This window comes from Globicephala melas, chromosome 6, assembly GCF_963455315.2.
Source record: "Globicephala melas chromosome 6, mGloMel1.2, whole genome shotgun sequence".
NCBI lineage: Eukaryota > Metazoa > Chordata > Mammalia > Artiodactyla > Delphinidae > Globicephala > Globicephala melas.
In genome coordinates, this window is record NC_083319.1 from 32,205,109 (window position 1) to 32,229,220 (window position 24,112).

Below are 24,112 nucleotides of genomic sequence, written 5' to 3' on the forward strand. Positions count from 1 at the left end.
ATTTACATTTCCCTAGTGATTAGTAATGTTGAGCATCTTTTCATGTGCTTCTTGGCCATTTGTATACCTTCTTTGGTGAAAAATCTGTTTGAGTCCTTTGCTCATTTTTTAATCCGTTTATTTTTTGTTGTTGAGTTGTAGGTGTTCTTTGTATGTTCTAGACATTAACCCTTTATCAGATAATAGGATTTATAAATATTTTCTTCCATTCCATAGGGTGCCTTTTCACTCTGTTGATAATGTCCTTTGCACAGAAGTTTTAAATTTTGACGTCCAGTTAATCTGGTTTTACATTTGTTGCCTTTACTTTTGGTGTCATATCCACGAAATTATTGCGACTCCAATGTCATGAATCTTTTCTCCCCTATTTTCTTTTTAAAGTATTAATCATTTAGGTGGTATGTTTAGGTCTTTACCCATTTCAAATTAATTTTTGTATATGGTGCAAGGTAAGGATCCAGTTTCGTTCTTTTGCTTGTGTACATTCAGCTTTTCTAACACCATTTGTTGATGGACTGTCCTTTCCCTATTGAATGACTTGACACCCTTGTCAAAATTCATTTGACCATATATGTGAGGGTTTATTTCTGGGCTCTCTGTTGTGTTCCATTGGTCAATATGTCTATCTTTATGCCAGTACCACACTGCTTTTATTACTGTAGCTTTGTAATAAGTTTTGAAATCAGGAAGTGTGAGATCTCCAGTTTTGTTTGAGAGTATCTTCTGAAGGGCATATACTCTTAATTTTGATGGAGTACAATTTGTCCTTTTACAAAATGGATTATATTTTTAAATTCTGTATCTCAGAAATCTTTGCCTCACCCAAGATCACAAAGATTTTCTGCTATGTTTTCTTTCATACGTTTTATAGTGTGAAGTTTTACATTTAGGTCTATTATGCATTTGGAGTTAATTTTTACATGTGGCACAATGTATGGATTGGAATGCATTTTTTGCAAATAGTTATCAAGTTGTTCTGACATAATTTATTGAAAAGACTATCCTTTCTTCAATAACTAACTTTGCATCTTTGTTAAAATCAACTGACCATATATATATGGATCTATTTCTAGTCTCTATTCTGTACTGGATATATTTGTCTATGATTTATTTGTTTATTTGTCTATGTTTACACCAATACCACACTTTCTAGATTACTGTAGCTTTATAAATAAGTCTTGAAGTCGTTAGTGTAAATCTTCCAACTTTGCAATTTTTTTCAAAGTGGTTTGGTTACTGTAGTTGCTTTGGATTTCTGTATGACTTTTAGAATCAGCTTGTTAATTTTTAGCCAAAGGGGGTGTTGGGGGGGAAGACTGCTGGGATTTTAATTGGGATTACTTTGAATCCTTAGACCACTTTGTGGAGAACTGTCATTTTGACACTATTGAATCTTCTAATTCATGAACATTGTATATCTCCCCATTTATTTAGGTCTTTTCAGTTTCTCTTAGCAATGTTTTGCAGTTTTCAGCAATGTTTTGGTCTACATGTCTTTCACATCTTTGTCATATTTATCACTATTTATTTTTTGATGCTGTTGTAAATGATATTTTTAAAATAAACTTTTTATTTTTGGAACAAATGTAGAGATACAGAGAAGTTGCAAAGATAATACAGTGAGTTCCCTTATACTCCTTACTCACTTTACCCTAATGTTGACATTTTACATTACCATGGTACATTTGTTAAAACTCAAATTTTTATTTCTGTTGTTTGTTGCTAGTATATAGAAATACAATTGATTTTTGTATAATGATCTTGTACACTGGTACTTATTAGTTCTAATAAGTTTTATGTAGATCCCATAGGATTTTCTACTTAGGCAATTATACTGTTTGCAAATAAAAAGTTTTACTACTTACGGTCTTTATTTCCTTACAGTATTCTTTCCAGCCAAGTGTACCTACTTGCTGCTTCAGGATTAGTTTCTGTCAGGCAGAAGTTCTCTATGAAGCTTCCTAGCAGAACCAGAAGGTGACCTCAGAATCAAGATATCATCCTGCTCACATATGTGTTCTTATTAATCACCTGTCTGGCATTGTGGCAACCCACTCTGTCCTGCCTTCTGATAGTTAAGTCTGTCTCTCTTGTTTCCGGCTCAGTGTGTCACCCAGAACTTCCATTCATAGTAATAGTGTTATTTCTTGGAAAAGGTCTTGTAAAAAGTTTCTAGTCAAATTGCTGGGAAAAACTATTGTTGATGTAGTGCTTACTTGGAGTTAGGCATGCTTTTTGAATGTATTATTTCAGTTATCTTCACTGAGATACTGTTATGTATTTATTCCACAACATTTTTTTTAATATGCCTGCCCTTTAGAATGCAGTGTGGGAGGTTCTAGAGATATAGTAGTGAGCCAAACACACCCAGAAAGGCAAGAGCAATAAATACACAATTGCTTATTGGGATAACTGTTTTGAAGGGAAGGTTTTGGGTGCTATGAGATAATAAGTCTGACTTAGTCTAGGGGCATAGGAAGGTCCTCTCTTGAGGCAATGATACAAGACCTGAAGGAAGAGTAGGAGTTGTTTTTTTTTTTTTTGCGGTATGCGGGCCTCTCACTGTTGTGGCCTCTCCCGTTGCAGAGCATAGGCTCCAGAAGCGCAGGCTCAGCGGCCATGGCTTACGGGCCCAGCCGCTCAGCGGCATGTGGGATCTTCCCAGACTGGGGCACGAACCCGTGTCCCCTGCATCGGCAGGTGGACTCTCAACCACTGCGTCACCAGGGAAGCCCAAGAGTAGGAGTTTTTAAGGGAAAAAAGGGAAGAAGAGTATTTCAGACAAATGGAGGAGTAGGTGTGAAGTTTCTGAGGTGGTAATGAACATTGGACTTTCAGAGAGCTGGAGTATATTATCATCTTATAGATGAAGACACTGAAAGACTTAGAGAGGCTGAGTGATTTACCAAGGTTACATAGTAAATGGGGGGAGCCAGACTTGTCACCAGCAGTATACAGCTTTTATCAGGTAACTATACTATTTTGAAGGTCAAAGTAAAGTAATTTAAATTGAGGTTTCTCATAGAAACTGAGAACTCACCCAGTTCCTGCATAAAAATGACTCAAGGGGGCTTCCCTGGTAGTCCAGTGGTTAAGACTCTGTGCTGCCACTGCAGGGGGTGCTGGTTCGATCCCTGTTCAGGGAACTGAGATGCAGCATGCTGTGCTGCATGGCCAAAAAAAAAAAAAAGACAAAATGTTTGTTATGAATAATGTAATAGTCTGTTTAAGTTATCCCTACTGAGTCAGTATATAAACAAAAATGTAGTTACTTATATGTGGTATTATTGTTTCTATACTGTGTGGCCCAACCCTCTACTAAGGTAGAATCCTTTGTTCTGGTACCAGAGGCCTACTACTTACTAAGTCATATACAGTTGGGCAAGTTATCTAAAAAAACAAAAAAATTGCTAAACTTGATTTAGGACTCACCATAAAAAGTGTGTGTGTGTGTGTGTGTGTGTGTGTGTGTGTGTGTGTGTGTGGTGAGAAAGAGGGATATGGTAACCAAATGTGGTAAAATGTTAAATCCAGGTGAGGGCATACAGGTGCTCATTATATTACTTTTTCATCTTTTTTTAAGTTTGAAAATTTTCAAAATAGAAAGCTGTTATAAAAAGTCACTGAACCTGTAATTTGTCTGGTTTGGAAAAGAGGGAAGAGCGCCTTGTTGCTTTAGAGTTTTTGAGAGAATATGTGTGAAAGAAGCTCGAAATCTGCACTATACAGGTGTACTGTGATACTGTTAATTGTAATTTCTGTTACTTTCACTATGATAAGTAACCTTCAACATGATTATTGAATTTAAAGAGAATTTCCTTGGATAGACTTTTACTGGCATTTTGAGGAATACTTAGAGCCACTTGATGGCTTTTGGAAACTGAGCCCTGGTTCTCTCTGTGGCTGTCTCGATTTCTTAGTGAAAACCTCCTGTGTGCAGGCATGGCAGTTGAAGGCATTTTGTTGGTCACGAACTGCCTTCTCTCATAAGTTGCCATCTCCTGGACAGCAGCACGTCTGCATTACCACTGGGTACTATGGAAGGTAGATGTACCTTTTGTGAATGTTCTCCCATTACCAAGTAGAATGCCAGTAACACAAAGATGGCTTAATGTTAGGAAATAGAATAAATCCCATCAGTATCTAAAATGGGGAAAACCAGCTTATCCTATCAATAAATGCTGAAAGACTTGATAAAACCCAACAAGGTTCCTGGAAGAAATTAATGTGGCAAAATGAATGAGCCATCCTTTGCTTGCATTGAATTTTTAAAATCTTTAATGACTATGTATTGCTTCTTAACATTTTGCAAGCTCGAACTGAGGTGTGACACATGTCTGAATTTAGTTGTGAGTCTGTCTATCTTAGCCACAAATCTGGTATATTGTCGTGCGTTTGGGAATTTCTGCCAGTGTGGTGTTATAGTTTTTTTCTTTATCAGCACTACTTAAGAATTGAGGATGAGGTGAGACCATAAAGTGAAGAAACAAACAACATAATTACATAACAATATAAAAATGTAATGGCACTAATTTTCATAAAACATGCCGAGTATTTTCAAAGCAGCCCCTGTGGGAGGCAATGCATTTACTCATCCCTTAGAACCTGCTGGGCCTCCTTTTGGAGTTGTCCTCTACACCAGTTTACTAGTTGATCAGGAAAAGTTATCTCAGTACATAATTCTATGTTTGCTGCCCGCATTTCTTTCTATCTCTGTCTCTTCCACTTAGCAGCATCCCATGGAGTGCTTTCTGCCCTACCTTTATCTCACTTCGTTATATGCCCTTCCTAGGACTTTATTTGATGAAAGGTTCAGGTAAATAGGCTGAGAACTTGGAACTGGAGAAGGAGAGAAGGCAAGAGTGGATATAACAGGCTCATTTCACTCAGTCAGCCCTTTTGTTTCTGTGTATGAGCTGCTTGCAGCAGCTTTGATTTCCCTTCCCCACTCTACCGCCTTCCTCCAAAAAGGTTGGAAACTGTAAGAGAATTTTAAACTTAGACTGTTGCTGGAATGACATCAGGAAGCTTCCAACTATTTAAGCTTAGCTATATTTTTTTGAAATCCCAGTGTAAATCTTGTAGCTTGAAAAACCCTCATCTAGTGGTAAAATTTAGTTCACCTCCTAAGCCCCTAAGTTCTCCATCTGTTGTATTTAAGGTAGGGAACAGACAAAGTAGAAGAGAAGTAGAGGAAGAGAAAAAGGAAAAGGAAGTCAGGGCAATTGAAGAGACAGACTCAAGTTACACATAGAGGAGCAGCTCCCTCCTACAGCCCAGAGAACATTTGCCGCTGTGTCCCCACTTATCCTGCAGAGGACGGGTACTGTGTTTCATATTTGTCACAGATCTGACAATTGCCCTTTTAGTTTCTCCCAGCTGGGGGTCCCATGAAAGGAATCTCTACATCTCTGGTGAAGACATATTTATTATGGACTTATTAGAGGATTTCTTTTATACTGATCTTAGGGAATCCAAACTGGTATATCTTTTTGTTACATGTATTATACATTTAAGAGTTTTAAGAATTTCATTTAAGATTCTAGTCTGTGGAAACAATTAGAAGTAGCAGCAGCAGCAGTAGTAATATTAATGATAATAACAATAATGATAAAATGTAAGCTTTATAAGAGCAAGAACCTTATCTTTTTACCCCTCTATCCCTAGCACTGGATTGGGGTGTCTAGCACATTATCTGTGTTTATTTATAGTTATTGAATAGATGGATGGATAAATAGTAGCCTGCATTTATGAACTATTAGTTTTATAGGTGCTTTGTTAAATACTTTAAATAGGTTATATCATTACCTCTCAACATACGGTAAAGTATTTTTTGCAGTATTTTGTCAAGTTTACTTGTCACTGATTATAAGGCACACTTTTATCTGTAACTGAAAAAAAAACTGAGAAAAATTGAACTATGTTTTCTTTTTTTTTTTTTTAAAGAAGATGTTGGGGATAGGAGTTTATTAATTAATTAATTTATTTTTGCTGTGTTTTGTCTTCGTTTCTGTGCGAGGGCTTTCTCTAGTTGTGGCAAGCGGGGGCCACTCTTCCTCACAGTGCGTGGGCCTCTCACTATGGCGGCCCCTCTTGTTGCGGAGCACAGGCTCCAGACGCGCAGGCTCAGTAGTTGTGGCTCACAGGCCAATTGCTCCACGGCATGTGGGATCCTCCCAGACCAGGGCTCGAACCCATGTCCCCTACATTAGCAGGCAAATTCTCAACCACTGCGCCACCAGGGAAGCCCTAGCACAATGTTTTCTTATCACTTAGGATTTTTATGTCTATCATAAGAACTATTTTAGAATTACTTAAGATACAGATTTTTTGTCATATCATTCATTTGTGTACCTAAAAGGAATTTATTCAAGTAATCCTGAAACAGTTTCACTTTCAGAATCTGACTCTTATGCAATCATTTACCATTTCTGAGTCATTGATTTCTGTGGTTTTCCACACAATATTTATTGACTTCTGTGCCATTAAGAGTGTTGGTAACACTCTTGATTAAAGAATGTTACTCTACTTTTTCTAGAATTTTCTTCCAAGCTGCTCATACCCATTCTGCAAGTATTGATGCTGAGACTTTACTGTTTGACTAACCTTAGAGTTCATTTTTTCTCAATTGAAACATGTCAACTGCTAGTTAAGCAGCTTTTATTCAAAGTCAGCAAGATATAACCAAAATGTTAATAGTGGTTTTCCCCAGTGGTAGTTGGATTACAAATGGTTGTTTCCGTTTTTTGTAATTGTCTTTGTTTCCCAAAATTTCTACACACACACACACACACAATTAAAACTTGCCTTTGCTTCAGCTATGGATCATGATATCACTTTATCTAATCTTATGCAGCCTCTTTTGGAGAGTTTGAGAGTAGAATTCATCACTCTCTCTTGGTGGTCATGCTGCCTTAGATGTAGAAAGTCCCATCCATCTGCCCCTGGTGGGACCAGGTTCTGTGCTGCCCTCCAGTGGCTATAGGCTGTATAGCACTGAGCAAGTGACGTTCTTACATTATTTGCTGGCCAGTGCAGCAAATAATGTAAGACTCCCACTAACATTTTTAGGAATGTACTTTGTAATTGTCCTTGAATTAGGCAGCACTTGCTCCCAAATACCAGAGTTACTCACACTTGTCTGCCTTCCAATGCAACTTGAACCTTCCACATTAGAAATTGAGAAGTTTTTATAAGAGCTATACACAAATGAGACATTAAGAATAGGAAAATAATTATAGACAACAATATTGTATTAACATCAAACTTACTAAGAGACTGGATCTTAATTATTCCCACCACAAAAAAAAATCATAATTATGTAAAGTGATAGGAGTGCTAACACTACAGTGAGGATCATATTGTAATATTGCAATATAGAAATGTAGCAAATCAACATGTTGTACACCTTAAATTTATATACAGTGTTATATGTCAACTATATTTCAGTAAAAAAAAAAAGAAAATATACAGTGAAGAGTTCATGTGCATAAAATAGAACTTGGATGAGCAGGTTTAGTCTGAATCCTGAGTAAGCTTATAGGCTTTGTTTGTAATTTTTCTGTTTAGCGTTTTATTTTGCTGTTGTGTTTTTGTTTTGCTTTTTGTTTGTTTTTTTTTTTTTTTTTAACCACATTGTGGAAGGGCATGGTTTGGGAATGGAAAAGGTACATAGGCGGCAGTGGTCTTTATCCTGGAACCAGAACAGTAAGACCTTCCTGTTGAAATCATCTGCCTCTTTTACTATCTGACATGGATAATCATAGCAGGGAGGGACATTGCTGAGACAAGAGGAGAGGCATTTTCCCATTTGGAACCCTGCTGGGCATTAGGCAGGCAGGCTGGCAGGCAGAACCCATCAAGGCAAAGTAAGTGACCACTGAAGCAAAAGTACGTGCTAATTTTCCAGTCAGCGAGATGTTAACCTTCTTAAATTTATAATTCTTTGACATCCATTTTAACATTTGATCCATCCAGTTAATAATAATAAAAAACCCCTCCATTTATTATACCCCTTAAGTCATTCTTTGTTATACTGTCAAAATGTCACATTGTAATTATCTTAAAATCACTTTTGACCAAAGCTTGTAAAAAGTCACCTTTATGTCTGAGATTATTGATCAATGTAATTTTAAGGTTTTTTTTTTTTTTTTTTCGGTACGCGGGCCTCTCACTGTTGTGACCTCTCCCATTGCGGAGCACAGGCTCCGGACGTGCAGGCTCAGCGGCCATGGCTCATGGGCCTAGCCGCTCCGCGGTATGTGGGATCTTCCTGGACCGGGGCATGAACCCATGTCCCCTGCATTGGTAGGCAGACTCTTAACCACTGCACCACCAGGAAAGCCCAATTTTAAGGTTTTTGCTTCTTTTTTTTTTAAAATTTTTATGTATTTTTGGCTGCGTTGGGTCTTCGTTGCTATGCGCGGGCTTTCTCTAGTTGCAGCGAGCTGGGGCTACTCTTCATTGTGGTGCATGGGCTTCTCATTGCGGTGGCTTCTCTTGTTGCAGAGCATGGGCTCTAGGTGTGCGGGCTTCAGCAGTTGTGTCTCGCAGGCTCTAGAGCGCAGGCTCAGTAGTTGTGGCACATGGGCTCAGTTGCTCCACGGCTTGTGGGATCTTCCTGGACCAGGGCTTGAACCCATGTCCCCTGCATTGGTAGGCAGACTCTTAACCACTGTGCCACCTGGGAAGTCCCAGGTTTTTGCTTCTTAATAATTAAAAGCCACTTCATTATGCAGTATTCTTGCTGTCATGATGTTATTTGAGAATTAAGCAAGCAAGTATCTATTCCTCTAATAGTCTTTAAGTGTTAAATCTTTTTCTGTCCATAACTAGAATTTTAAGGCAACCTAAAGGTTGTACTTTTAAGTTGGTAAACAGACTCTTATTTCTCCAGGACTATTATAGTGACTTCCTTACTAGTTTCCCTGGTTCTCTACCACTGTTAGGTGAATATTTTTAAAGCCCAGCTTTGCTGCTCAGTGTCTTCTTATCACATGTAGGATAAAATTCAAATACCATTAATTTAGCACTTAAGACTCGCTGGAGTCCATCTGTAGCTTTATTTATTTCACTTCCAGTTTATGCGTATTTGCTATTAGCACACTGTTTTCTGGTTATGCCCACTAATTCACCAAGTTAAGGAAGTTGAAAGCATTATATTATCTCTAGCAGTGCCTCTTGCTGTCCAATTTCATACTGATCCTTAGGCCACAAATAGAAAATGGATGTTTCGTCTTACACTAGTTCATTTCTTTCTGGGTCTATTGCATATTTTTTCTGCCAAATCCTTTGGGGATTAAATTCCTTGGCAAATCAGGCACCAGCTAGTCTAGTTTAGCTTTTTTTCTTTTTCTTGGATGCATTGGGTCTTCATTGCTGCACGCAGGCTTTCTCTAGTTGCAGCGAGCAGGGGCTACTCTTTGTTGTTGTGCGCGGGCTTCTCATTCTGGTGGCTTCTCTTGTTCTGGAGCACAGGCTCTAGATGTGCGGTCTTCAGTAGTTGCAGCATGCGGCCTCAGTAGTTGTGGCACACAGGCCCTAGAGTGCGCTGGCTTCAGTATTTGCGGCACGTGGGCTTCAGTAGTTGTGGTGCATGGGCTCAGTATTTGTGACGCGCAGCCTCAGTAGTTGTGGCGCATGGGCTTAGTTGCTTTGCAGCATGTGGGATCTTCCCAGACCAGGGATCGAACCTGTGTGCCCTACATTAGCAGGTGGATTCTTAACCACTGCGCCAACAGGGAAGTCCCTGGTTTAGCTTTATTAACATTGAATGTGCACCTAAATTGGACCTAGTAGGATATATTTCCCCTTTGTAGGGCTTGATAATATTGATTTAAAAAATTCTTAAAAAGTTATTGTTATTTTGCTGATAGGATGGGCCAAATGTGTTCTCTGGTAATTTTAATTTGTTACTTCTTAATTACAACTGAGCGTGTTTTTACATGTTTATTGGCCATTTGTGTTTCTTTCATAAATTGACTGATAATCTTAGACCATTTATCTTTTTGATGGTCCTTTTGTAACTGTTCTTTATATATTCTGAATATTAATAATTTGTCTCATATATGTCACCAATATCTTTCTTCCTCTTTGCCTTAAAAATTAATGGTGTTTTCAACATCTAGATGCTTCCTTGCCTAGGCAGCTTCAAAATCTGGCAAATGTCTTGGTTGTATGTTTGATGCTGATGCAGGCCTTTATACAATTAGACAGTATCTCCTAAGCACTACAAGGCCATGGGAGATTTTACTCTTTTTAGCTCAATCCCCAGCTTCCTATGCCACCCCTGTACTCAGTAAATATCCTCTGGGGAAAACTTCCTGTGTGTTTCAGGGTCCCTTTCAGTCCACCATTCCAGCCCAGGTACTATAAATAGCTTCACTGATTTCTCTTTCCCTCTGCCTATGCAGGTGTAATCCTTGGCCCTAAATCTGCACAAGTTACAGATTTAATTTCTAAAAGGAATATTGCATAGGAAACCTAGCGGAAAAATAAATGCCAGTGAGTGAGCTTTTGCTTACTTAGGAATGGTCCTTTCCTTTCTGGAATTAATGTGACTTTAAAAAAAAGTCATTTTTTTTCCTAGTCATCACAGCAGAAGCAGTAGATTTCTGCTACCTACTATATCCTGCTTGGAAGTGGAAATCTTTTCGTAGATCCTCTTTTGGGTTTTCTGTGAACGCAGTAAGATTGTCTGCAAATAATGACATTTTAATTCTTTACCAGTGTGTGTGTGTGTGTGTGTGTGTGTGTATTTATTTCTTTTTCTTATTACACTAAGAACTCCAGTACAGTGTTATGTAGAAGTGATGGCAAGCATTTTAATTTCTTTCTTGATATCAGCAGGATAGCTTTTAGTGTTTTACTGTCAAGTTGTTTGGTATTTGTTTATTTAGATACCCTTTATTAAATTAAGGAAGTTCCCTTCTATTCCTAGTTTGACAAAATTTTAAAGTGTGAGTAGATGTTGATTTTACCAGATGTTTTTCTGTTTCTTTTGAGAAGTAGTAGAACCTTTCTCTTTCATTCTGTTAATGTCATGAATTACACTGATTGATTTTCAAGCATTAAACTGAAGTGCTAGGCTAAATCCAGCTTGTGATGTATTATCTTCTGTACACAGTGCTAAATTCGCTTTAATACTTCCTTTTTAAGTTTTGCATCTTATGTTCTTGATTGAGACTAACACGTATTTTTCTTTTCTCAGCATTTCCTTGTCAGATTTGGCAGAAAGATTATGTTGACCTCATATTTGGGAAATGTCCCCTCTTTTTGTTTTCTCTGAATGGTTGTATAAATAGCATTATTGGCTCCTTAAATGTTTGGTAGAATTTGCTGGTAAAGTTTTCTAGGAATGGAGTTTTCTTTGTGAGAAGGCTTTGGATTATGGGTTCAGTTTCCTTAATTTTAGGACCAGTTATATTTTCTAGTGTTGGTTTGGTGAGTTGTGGTTTTGTGACAATTTTTGCATTTTATCGAAATCTCCATACCATCATTAAGTTATTGATAATATTCTCTTATTATCTGAGTTGCAGACTCCTGCTATATTCCTGAAATTGTGTTTTTTCTCTTTTTTTTTTTCTGGGTTGGTCTCTCCAGGGCTTTATTGATTTTATTATATTAGTCTTTGCAAAGAACCAGATTTTGGCTTTTTTTGTATTGTATATTTATTTTCCACTTCATTAATTTCCACTTTTATCTTTTTCATTCACTCCTTTCTTCTTTGTTTTTCTTTTATGATTTTTTTTAGATTAATACTTTTTTGTTTTTTAGCCTTTTCCCCCTAACATATACATTTTAATGTTATAAATTTCATTCTAAGCATTGCTTTGGCTGCACGCTGCAAGTTCTGATATGTATTTTTCATTATCATTCAGTTCAAAATATTTTCCGGTTTCCCTTTGTAATTTCATCTTTGATCCATGGCGTGTAGAAGTTACTTTATTCTCATTATGAGTTGAATCGTTTGAAAGTTGTTGAGACTTTTTTTGTGATTCATCATATGTTTGTTTTTTATATGATATATATACCTGCAAAAAATGTGTATGTTGCAGCTTTGGGATAGTGAATAATATATCTGTCAAATAATTCTGGTTTCTTAGTTGTGTTGTTCAAATTCTCTATATTTTATTGATTTTATTTGTTATATCAGTTGCTATAAGAGGTATGATAATAATCTCCCACCATGATTATAGATATTCCTTGTAGTTCTGTCATTTTTTACTTTATGTATTTTTAGGTTTTTATTTGACACATAGAAATTCAAAATTGTTACATCTGCGTGGGGAATTGAACTTTTTATTAGTATGAAGGGACCTTCTTGATCTGTAGTAATGCTTTTTGCCTTAATGTGTACATATTTACTATTAATATAGCTATATGAGATTTTGTTTGATTAGTTTTATATAGAATATTTTTTCCCATCCTTTTAATTTTAAAGTTTTTGCATCCTTATGTTTAGATGTATATTTTATAAGTAGTATATAGTTAGATTTTACTTTTGCACCTTTGTCAAAAATCACTTCTACATGTATATGTGGGTCTGTTTCTGGACTCTCTTCCATTGATCTATTTGTCTATCGTCTGTGTTTATGCCATTATCACACTGTCTAGATTCCTGTAGGTTTACAGTAAGTGTTGAAGTCCACTAGTGTAGGTCCTCTAATTTTGTTTATTGGGTATATTGGTCTGTAATTTTTTTATAATGTCTTTGTCTGGTTTTTGTATAAGGGTAATGCTGGCCTCACAGAATGAGTTGGAATGTAATTCCTTCTCTTCAATTTTCAAGAAAAGTTTGTGTGGAAATGGAATTATTTCTTCCTTAAATATTTGGTAGAATTAGCCAATGAAGCTCTGGAAAGAGTGGAAAGAGCTTAGAAATATGTATTTTTGAAAGAGAAAAACAGATCATGAATTTTTGCTAGTAGTTTCAATTCAAACTAAATATTACAGGGTTTTTACTTAATTCTCTCAATTTTATATTTGTATCTTTTTTCCTTATGCTGAAATCTTGATTCTTAATAGCACTAGCGTGATTACTCGTGTGCTTTATCTATAATTTGTGCGTGTTTAGTTAAAAATAACAATTACAGTATTAAAATTTTTTAATCTAATTTTGTTTTACTATTAAACATTTCCTTGGTCCCAAGTCAAAACTGTAAAACCAAGGTATAGTCAGGGAGATATGAATTCCATTCCTGACTTCTCCTTCCATTCTCTTCCATTGATGTTGTTTTTTGGAGGAGGTAGCATCGTAAAGATATATATATAGATAGATAGATAGATAGATACACACACACACACACGTATATATACATATATATATTCCTACTTATCTTCCAAGTTTCTTCTCCATATTTCTTTCACATTCTCTGCACCTGGCTTTTTCCACTTAACACAGTGTATCTTGGAGATTGCTCCTTAGCAGCACAAAGAGATCGTTTTCATTCCTTTATATAACAGCCTAGTACTTCATTGTATGGGTGTACCGTACTTCATTTAACCAGTCTCCTACTGATGGATATTTGGGGGAAGTAGGAACTTCTAAAAAGACATTTTCCACATTCCAGACCACAGCATTGTAGCATTGGCTAGTATTATAGAACTATTTAACCTAATTTTAACAGCATTTTTATTAAAACCTTTTCCATTTATATATCACTGCAAAAATTCATTTTACAGTATGCTAGGTTTCAGTGTGTAGTGTTCTGGTGACTGAATGAGTTTTTTAGTTAGGAAGGTAAAGTTCCGTACTTCTTACTATTTCTTTGGGCTGATTTTCTACTAAGTAGTTTAAGCCTAAGCCTTTGTGGCCTTTGCCTTATAAGAGGTGCCTCTGTTTATCTTAAAAGACTTCTACTTGCTTATACAACCACTCTTACCCCTGAATTTCTAGTACCAGTTTAATCTAATTAATTCCTTGATCAGGTAATAGAACCACCATTTTTACGACAACTCAAAGACACGTTTTCTCATTAATTTATCAGGTTGAAAAAGGGCTTATGGCTGATATATCCACTAGTGTTCTGCTTCAAAAAGTATTAACTCCTAAACCAAACAGATTAATGTCTATTTAAATACTTGTATATTAAGGTATCTTAATATTATTTCAGATTTCTGTGATTTGGTGAATAAAATATTCTCCTCGATCTCATGTATGACCAGTGGTTCTGTCTCTTTGCTCATATCTGTCTTCTGTTTAAAGAATTTTAATAGTCAAGTATATTTCCCCTTTATAAATCCTCCATGGAGTTCAACAAAGTGTTATGTGATCTTAATTACATAGTCTTTTCTCCAAACCCCCTTCTGAGAACCCATATTCCATCCTTAACTTCTAATACACCGTTTTAGTATTCTTTGATTTCTTATCTTAGGAAAAAATGCAACCTTGACTTATCGAAATAGTATAAGTATTTTTAGCTCTTCCTAGGCAGTGTGTAGACCTTAGAATACTTAGAATCATTAACCTTCTGCTTACATCCCCTCCCCCAGTTTATATGTTGTTGTTGTTATTATGTATTTTAATTTGTGTCAAACTCCATAAGGCATAATTATTGTTGTTGTTTTGTATAGTCAGTATTCATTTAGATTTTTAAAAATCTTTTTTGAGGTATAGCTAACCTAGAATTAACTGTAAAATGTACAAATTAAGTTTGACCTATGTATACACCTGTGAAACTGTCAGCACACATATATATATATACCCTCTGGTACAGTTGTTTCTACCATCTAATCTCCTAGAAAATTAAGATGGTTAACAGAGTTTATTGCAGTTCTGTTTGTTTTGTCTTTGTTTTGTAACTACTAGGAATGGAGGTAGGGCTAGAGAATTTTCATGTGTGTGTGTTTGTTTTTTTTTTGCCACCGTTTTAGAATTCTGCCCTCATTTTAAAACTCAGTTTAAAAAATTCTTTTTTTCATCTGTTTTAAGCTACTTGTGCTCTCTCAGGTCCCCTTCACTCTAAAAATGTAGTGTATCTTTTATCATTCTCATACATGTGACTAGCATGCCATACGAGCTTTACCAATGTCTAGAAACCATTGATTTCTCCTATTTGCTACCTCTTGGAAATAACAGCAGAAAAATTTAAAGGCTTTTCCATTCTGATTGAGTCAGTATCTTAGTAATTGTCATCCCTAAAAGTGAGATCAGCATACATTTTTACTTAGTTTCTTATTTTGAGGCTATAAATCCTAATTTTAATGATTTGTGTGAGAGTATACCCATAGGTCATAATAAAGGGATTTTTTTTTAGTGTATACTGCTGAGTTTTGCTCTTAATTGTATTAGCTTACACAAAATTTGCATATGTGTGATTATAAATTCTTCTACTAGCAAAGAATCTAATATTAGATTTTAGCCTTTAAGAGTGATTTTAATTTACATTTAATTCCCTTTTATTAAATACTGTAAGAGATCCTCACAACATAAAGTGATTTGAATGACTGTTTTCAAAATTGGAATTTTGTACATTCCAATTTTTTTCTAGACTGTATCTATAATAATACTGACATTTATTTAGAGTTTACTCTGTCATGCATTTGTATTGTCTCATTTAGTCCTTAAAACAACTCTATGTAGTAGAAATTATTATCCCTACAGATGAGAAACTAAGGCCTGGAGAGTTGATGCACCTTACAAGTTCACACATACAGTAAATAGCTTTGGGATTTAAACCAGGTAATATATGTCTGGAGCCTGGCCTCTTAACCAGTATAAACTCTTTTTTTCTCTAATACTGGAAAAGAATTATATGAACCAAAATGTTCTCCCTAAATAACTGTAAGATTTTTGACTGTTGGGCTAATGGGCCCACTCAGACTAAGTTTGAGGGTGACGTTACTTTTTTTTTTTCATTCTTTTAGCTGATATAGCCCAGAGATATAGGATAAGCAAATACCCAACCCTCAAATTGTTTCGTAATGGGATGATGATGAAGAGAGAATACAGGGGTCAGCGATCAGTGAAAGCACTTGCAGATTACATCAGGCAACAAAAAAGTGACCCCATTCAAGAACTTCATGACTTAGCAGAAGTCACCACTCTTGACGTAAGTCATTAACTTTTGCTGTATCAAATGAAGCCTGCCTGATTAATGTAAACAAATTCTTATGCAATCAAAGAATCTGGCATTTTCTTATACTTCATTGCAGTGGATTTTATATATATATATATATACACACACACACACATACTTAACAAGTTGAATTTTTCTTGAATTAATTCTCAAGGGAAATGCTAATATTTTACTGAACCTTTGGATAAAATGTATATAGCAATACAGTAAAGTTGTACTAATTTGAATTAATTGAGGGTAAAGGGTAGCCTGAATTATGAAGAAATAGAAGTTAATGTCAGGCATACACAAAGTTTCCATAGTTTGCTTAGTGGAGACCCTTATGTAGAAGTGTGAGAGACCCACGGTGGAGTCTCTACCAACAGTCACACATTACGAATTGATGTATTATTTTAACACATCTTAGAATTAGTCATCTTATTTAGGAAGCACTGTCACTGATTAAACAGTTATGTATTTCTTGAAATTTTAAAATAAAATGTTGGAAGGAAATTATTAGATGAGATGATAGTTAAGACTGTTTTCAACCTAATGTAATCTTTAATAGTTTTGGACTAGGTGTTAAAAGCCAATTATGCATTTATAGTCATACTTCATTTGGAGATAATTGAACAGCAGCTGGGTAAATGCAATAACATTATTCTTAAAGAACTATATATGTTTATAAAGTAATTACATACTTTATTTTACAGCGCAGCAAAAGAAATATCATTGGATATTTTGAGCAGAAGGATTCAGAAAACTATAGAGTTTTTGAAAGAGTAGCAAATATTTTGCATGATGATTGTGCCTTTCTAGCTGCATTTGGGTAAGTAGGCTGAGAGTGTGTTAGTGGGTCGGGTCAGCTCAGCTGTCGTGTTAAATTCTTGTTGTGTGTGGTCGTTTTCTGAAGATGACCTCTCCAAAGATTATCTCAGTCCTCTTAAAGTCACCAACCAATTTTTACACCTATCTCTGACTCTTTCTAAGAGTTTAAGTCTGTTAATTATTCTTTCTGTACTATATTCTATTTCAAAATGTGGGTAAGAGGAAAAGGTTGGACAGGTTAACTCTCATACTTTTGTTCAGCTCATTTACTAACACTATCCTGTGTCACAAAAAATGCTTATTAACCTGTGGGGTTTCCACACTGAAACAACACAGTGTTTCTCATTAATGACCATGAACTTCATCATCTTTACTCATCTCTGGCTCTCCACCACCTTTTCTTCTGCCTTCCCTGTCTCAGAGGAACAATGCTCCTTTCCACGGCTAACCTCTTTACTTGTTTCCTTGTAATTGTCCCTTCAAAATCCTCTGGGGCTTTGATCCATCAGTTGTCCTTGCTTTCTCATGTTTTCAACCTGACCCTTTTCATGAACTCTTTCCTTTTCCAAAAACATGATTCTCTTTCCTGATCTGTCCCTTCTGTCTCTTGAGCTATAATCTCATTTCTTTCTTTTCATTCTCAATTTTTTTTCAGAGATTAGTTTTGCTTGGCTACCTTGAATTTCTCATATTTTAACCAGTTAAAATAACTTAACCTCCTGGAAGCTAACTTTTACCTCCATTACCCTAAAGAAACTTCTGTCTACACAGTCACGAAGTGACTTCTTAATTAACAAATCCAGTGGCCTTTTTTCAATCTTAATCCACTTCAATATCTCTGAAGGATGTGACCCTCAACTACCCTGTCCTTTTTCTTTTTTTTTTTTTTTTTTTTGCGGTACGCGGGCCTCTCACTGTTGTGGCCTCTCCTGCCGCAGAGCACAGGCTCTGGACGCGCAGGCTCAGCGGCCATGGCTCACGGACCCAGCCGCTCCGCGGCACGTGGGATCCTCCCGGACCGGGGCACGAACCCGCGTCCCCTGCACCGGCAGGCGGATTCAACCGCTGCGCCACCAGGGAAGCCCCTGCCCTGTCCTTTTTCTGCTGTGTCTACACTTTATGTTGAACTCCCTGGTTGATCCTTACCTTTCTGACTTCTCTGGCTTTATCTTGTTTTTTTTTTTCCTTTCTCTTTCAAAATGGAATCATTCTTATGGTTCTGTGTTTGACTCTTTCTTCTCATTGGAGGTTATCTTCCCCCATCCTTTGATGTTATACAATATTATTTTTCTCTTTTCTTTGGCCTATAACTGGTAGACTCTATTGTGGTACCTATCTTGAGTAGAGCCCAGATTTCTGGCATAGTATGTCCTCTTCATTTTGTGACCTTTCTCCTTGTTTTAAATGCTTCTATAGGTTTTTTATGTGTGTTTTATTGTAAACATTATCAGTGTTTTTTGAAGATTGTTGTAGAGAGTAAATAACGGAAGAACTTCTCCCCCATGCTTTTTGTAATACTGTTTTCAGCCATGCAGGCCCCTTGCTATTCCTCAAACACTGCAAGCACACTTCTGCAGCAGAGCCTTTGCCCTTACTGTCTCTATCCAGAGTGCTTTGTCCAGATATCATCTCATCAGAAAGATCTTTCCTGATAGCTATATATAAAATAGCACTATCATCATCCAACTTGTCATTCTTTATCCACTTATTTTTCTTCATAGCACCTTTTTTTGTTTGTTTTTAACCACCCAAGATAAAAATATCTAGTTGTTTTTTCCCACAAAAATGGAAGCTCCATGAGAGGATGTTGTCAGTTTTGTTCACTGCTGTGTACCAAGTGCCAAGAACATAGCTGGTACAAAGGAAGCACATAGCAAACAGTGAATGAATGAATGGAGCATGTTCTTCCTTTCTGTTCCAGTGTCATCAATCTAGCTTAGTACTGCTTGCCCCTGTCTCCTGACTACTGTAGTCAGAACCTGGAGCTAAATCAGGGTTCAATTAATCCAAATATAATTTAGAGAGAGGAAAAAGTTACCCATTTTGACTTATAATTTGTTGTAGAATTCACTCACCAAATATTTATTCACCCATTATGTGCCTGTACCAGGCATGGGAAATAGTAAACAAATAAACAAAAAATTAGTTATTTATGGAACTATATTCTAATGATGTGTAGGTTATTTCATTTCATCTATTTTTTTTTAGAAGTTTTGGTTTAAAAAATTAAAAGAGAATTCATGGTTGAGTCTGACTTAACAAGGAGATAATATGTTTGTGTGACTGGTTTATGTGACTACATCAATGACCTTGATCCTCAGTTACTAGAAACAATCTGGGGTCAAAAACAGCTATTTAGTGCCAGAACTGCCAATCCACAGATAAAATACTGAGTCACAAAAACAGCTAACTAAAATTTCCCTTTAAAAAAATCTGCCTCATATTAAATTTTTCCTTTAAATGTATGCTTTTGTTGGTATTGCATAATCTTTATTTATTTATTTATTTATGGCTGTGTTGGGTCTTCGTTGTAGTGCGTGGACTTTCTGTAGTTGCGGTGAGTGGGGACTACTCTTCGTTGTGATGCGCGGGCTTCTCATTGAGGTGGCTTCTCTTGTGGAGCACAGGCTCTAGGCGTGCGGGCTTCAATAGTTGTGGCGCACGGGCTCAGTAGTTGTGGCTCGTGGGCTCTAGAGCACAGACTCAGTACTTGTGGCGTACAGGCTCAGTTGCTCCGTGGCATGTGGGATCTTCCTGGACCAGGGCTCGAACCCGTGTCTCCTGCATTGTCCAGTGGATTCTTAACCATTGCGCCACTAAGGAAGCCCGGTATTGCATAATCTTATAAGTAGAAAAGAAGATGGACAAGTATATATTTCAAGTTGTTACAGTTCATATGTTGCAAAACAGCTAGGGAATTCTGCTTCATTCAGGTATATTGCTGCTATTAGTTTTCTCAAAAAATATTATTACTGCTTCTCTCTTTCCATTAGAGCTGTTTCAAAACCAGAAAGATACAGTGGAGACAACATAATCTACAAACCACCAGGGGTAAGTTGCTATTTCTTAGTGTATAATTTTTAATATAATTTAAATACATATATAGTATAATCTGTAGTTTTGTACATGTTAATGTTCATAGAATCATAAAGTTTTAATATACAAAGGAACCTTAAGGCATCATTTTGTGCTAATCTAAACCTTTCAAAGTAACGATGAGGACACAAGCCTAAAGTCACTCGGGCATTTAGTGGCAGAGCTGGGACTAGAGATCCCCTGATCCCCAGGCCTTTTTCACCTCTCTGTTTTGCCTTTGGCCTGGGACTCAAATTAAAAAAAAGGCTTCAGTGGTCTGTGATCATCACTCCAACTTGAGTGAGACTAGCCAAGCTCCCAAATCTCCTGGGGTATAAGTCCACCTGGTACTTGCCAGATACTAAGGAGTGCTAAGTTGTTTTTAACCCTTGGGTAAGAAGTTAGGTGTGTCTAAACTTAGAAGTAGCTGTTTAGGCCCAGGTGATGGTAGCCACAAAAAAGACAGAAATCACAGTATTGTCACCCCAAATTGACGTAACTGTCTGTCATTGCAATTTTCACACACACACACAAATAGAAATCTATGGATTTTTTTTTAATTCATAGTTTTCACTTTAATTTTTTTTTGCGGTGTTTTGACACACTGAAGTTGTTAACTTTTCTATAGCCATATGAATGAATTTTTTGCTTAGAAAGCTCATTTCCTATTTTGAATTCATATAGGTATTTGCCTGTATTCTCTGCAATTGTATTTCTTTAATAATAGCTTACATAGTGTGACCATCTCTGGATTATCAGAATCTATGTGTCTCTCAGTGTAGCTTTCTTGTTAAGAGCACAGGCTCTGGAATGAGACTGTTTTAATGTCAAATCTGCCACCTTCCTTACCACTTCACACTGGTCAGAATAGCCATCATTAAAAAGTCTGCAAGTAACAAATGCTGGAGAGGGTGTGGAGAAAAGAGAACCGTCCTACACTGTTGGTGGGAATGTAAATTGGGCAGCCACTATGGAAAACAATACGGAGGTTCCTTAAAAAACAAAAAATTGAGTTGCCGTATGATCCAGCACTCCCACTCCTGGGCATATACCCAGACAAAACCATAATTCAAGAAGATACACACACCCCTGTGTTCATAGCAGCACTATTTACAATAGCCAAGATATGGAAACAACCTAAATGTCCATCAACAGATGAATGGATAAAGATGTGGTACATATATACAATGGAATATTACTCAGCCATAAAAAAGAATAAAATAATGGCATTTGTAGCAACATGGATGGACCTAGAGATTATCATACTAAGGGAAGTTAAGTCAGAAAGAGAAGGACAAATATCATATCACTTATATGTGGAATCTAACATACAGTACAAATCAACATATCTAGAAACAGACTCACAGACATAGAGAACAGACTTGTGGTTGCCAAGGGGGAGAGTGGGTAGGGGAGGGAAGGAATGGGAGTTTTGGATTAGCAGAGGCAAACTATTACTGTATATAGGATGGATAAACAAGGTCCTACTGTATAGCACAGGGAACTATATTCAATATCCATAATGGAAAAGAATATGAAAAAGAATATATATATAGATTCTTATACATACATATGTATAACTGAGTCGCTTTGCTCTATAGAAAAAAATAACACAACATTGTAAATCAATTATATTTCAATAAAATAAAAAAAGAATCTGCTACCTTCCTAGGTGTATAACTCTGGGAAAGTTTATTAGCTTCTCTGCGCTTTAGTTTGTTCATTAGTAAAAACAGCCATGATAATACTGGTACCTGCTTTATGGGGATGTTTTGAGGATTAATTGAGTCAACACATACAAGGTGTTTACAGTGGTAAAACAGTGCTTGGTCACAGTAAGTTGGCTTAGGTAATGTTAGCTATTTACCATCATTTTAGGCACTTCATAGATACAATTTTGAGTGAATGTGGAAACGGATACTGCAGTTAATTAATTTTAGAGATAGCCATGCCTTAGATTTATATAGTATCATGTATTTTTCAAGGCTTTTTCACTGGAAGTCTCCAAATTTTCTTCTAACATTTTTGAAGGGAGAGATAGCTAAATTAAATCATTAGGATAATTCTTCTTTTTACAATGTCTGCCTGCTATTGATGAAGATACTGGTAAACATTTAATTGACGCAAATCCAAGGGAAAGCAGAAGGCTTACACATCACAGGTTGGATAATCAGGTCCCCGATAATCACAGAGTTATCAGCTTATTACCATCTATAGCCCTCTTTCTCAGAAGTTCCATGTTTTTTGTTTCTTTTGTATCCTGTATAGATTTTCTGGGTTCATAGATGGCTTTAATAATGCATTTTTGCTAGCGCAGGTTAGATTTGTTTAATTTTTTTCTTTGTTTTTATAACAGCATTCTGCTCCAGATATGGTGTACTTGGGATCTATGACAAATTTTGATGGGACTTACAATTGGATTCAAGATAAATGTGTTCCTCTTGTCCGAGAAATAACATTTGAAAATGGAGAGGTACAGACTTTCTAATGTGTGTTGTTAGTTTTAATTAAGATTTCCGAAAGAGCAAGCTTCCTCCACCCATCTTACTGTTTTACCACAGAACTTATCAGTTATAAAAATCATACAGTGAACATAAGTACATATAGCTATTTCCATAATACAGGCCAATGGTTCTCCACCTCTGCTATCCCAGAACCCCACTGTTGTATTTCCTGCAATAGCAGTGGTTCATGACAGCCTTGAAAATGAGTTTGAAAGTGCCTCTCAGGTGATTCTGATCCCACCCTTGGTTGAAGATCCTTGTTTAAGGGGATTGCTTTAGAAGCAATGCTCTGCAGATTTTAGTTACAATTAATTACATACAGTGAATAATCATTTGGTATAAAAAGGTTTTTCTGATTCCTGTCTATCCTAAAAGAATGAAACTGTGTTCTCTTTCCATCGTAAATAATGAAGGCAATTATCAGTTGTCATGTAACTGTCCTCAGTGATCCCATGCAGCTGAAAAAAGGCCCATCCCAAACTCTGAACAACTCCCACAAAAACAAAACACAAAAACCTAAGAAGCTGGAGGAGCAAGTACAAAGAGCTGTGTCTGTGAGGTGCATCTCTCTGTTCTTTACTGTATTTGAAACATATCTTTCATTTCATTTTGTTCCTTCATTTTCAAAACCCTCAGTCTAAGAATGTAATTTTTAAAAAGCATTAAAAAAAGTTTAAAAAAAACCTTTCTATATGCATACTTACTTCAAAGAATTATAAGTGCATAGCTCAGGTATTGAATACACAGCTCAAGAAATTATCACAGAGTAAACACACCCATATAAGCCCCACCAAGTCAGAGGTTGGCAATTCTGTAAGAAGTCAGACAGTAAATATTTTAGGTTTTGCAGTTCATATAGTCTCTGTTGCAACTACTCAACTTGGCAGTTGTGGCACAAAAGCAGCCCTAGATAGTACATAAATAAGTATGGTTGTATTCCAGTAAAGCTTGCTTGCACGCTTATTGTCTTAATTTCTATCAAATGAACATCCCTTCTACTTTTCTCAGTTCTCAGGGTTTCAGGTATGTTTAGCTGAATTAACTTACATTTTTATTGTATCATTTAGTCCTTAGAGGCTTAGAAAGATCTAGTAACCTGTCACGATTATTCACCTGCTTTGACAGTTCTTACAGGGATACTTTCAAAACAATTGAAAGTTGTGGATCTGGAAAATCTTAAACAATTAAACAGGGTCTGTCCGTCCTCCCCCAGCCCTACCTCCTGCCCTACGGTAGTTGGCACATTTAATAATTCTTTAGATTTATTACATGTTGTAACCAACTACCCATAAATCCTTTAAACTATGGGGAAAGATTTGTTAACCTCTGAATCTGGTTGTCTTGCTCTCCCTCTCCTGAATCCTTTAATACCTGCTGGGTAAAGAATATGTTGGTATGGATGTGGACATGGGTACACTTGGAAGCTCTAGCAGCATAAACTACCAGCTACTATGTTAACGTATGTACTGATAAATTAGTTTAGCAAACTAATTCACATAGTTTCGAATTATTAATCTATTACTTGCCTCTTAACAGCTGTTATTTCATCCATATTTGTGTTTTTTTGTTTAAACAAAAAATTTTTTGTTTACTTACGAAATTAGTAATTTTGTTTATTACTAATAAAGTAATACATTTGTTTCTACT

The 24,112-nt window shown here is 36.3% G+C and overlaps 1 protein-coding gene and 1 non-coding gene across 3 annotated transcripts in view; both read left to right on the plus strand.

Annotated features, from left to right (window-relative positions):
• The window catches only part of ERP44 (endoplasmic reticulum protein 44), a 91,767-nt gene that overhangs the window by 43,505 nt on the left and 24,150 nt on the right, over nucleotides 1–24,112 (plus strand). For both annotated transcript variants that reach the window (XM_030829845.3, XM_030829846.3), the window contains 4 exons: nucleotides 15,868–16,052; nucleotides 16,772–16,887; nucleotides 19,880–19,937; nucleotides 22,318–22,434. In XM_030829845.3, coding sequence (XP_030685705.1) covers nucleotides 15,868–16,052; nucleotides 16,772–16,887; nucleotides 19,880–19,937; nucleotides 22,318–22,434 — 476 coding nt within the window. The remainder of the gene's footprint in view (nucleotides 1–15,867; nucleotides 16,053–16,771; nucleotides 16,888–19,879; nucleotides 19,938–22,317; nucleotides 22,435–24,112) is intronic.
• On the plus strand, nucleotides 3,074–3,146 carry TRNAG-GCC (transfer RNA glycine (anticodon GCC)). Its single transcript has one exon. It is a non-coding gene; the product is annotated as a tRNA-Gly (tRNA).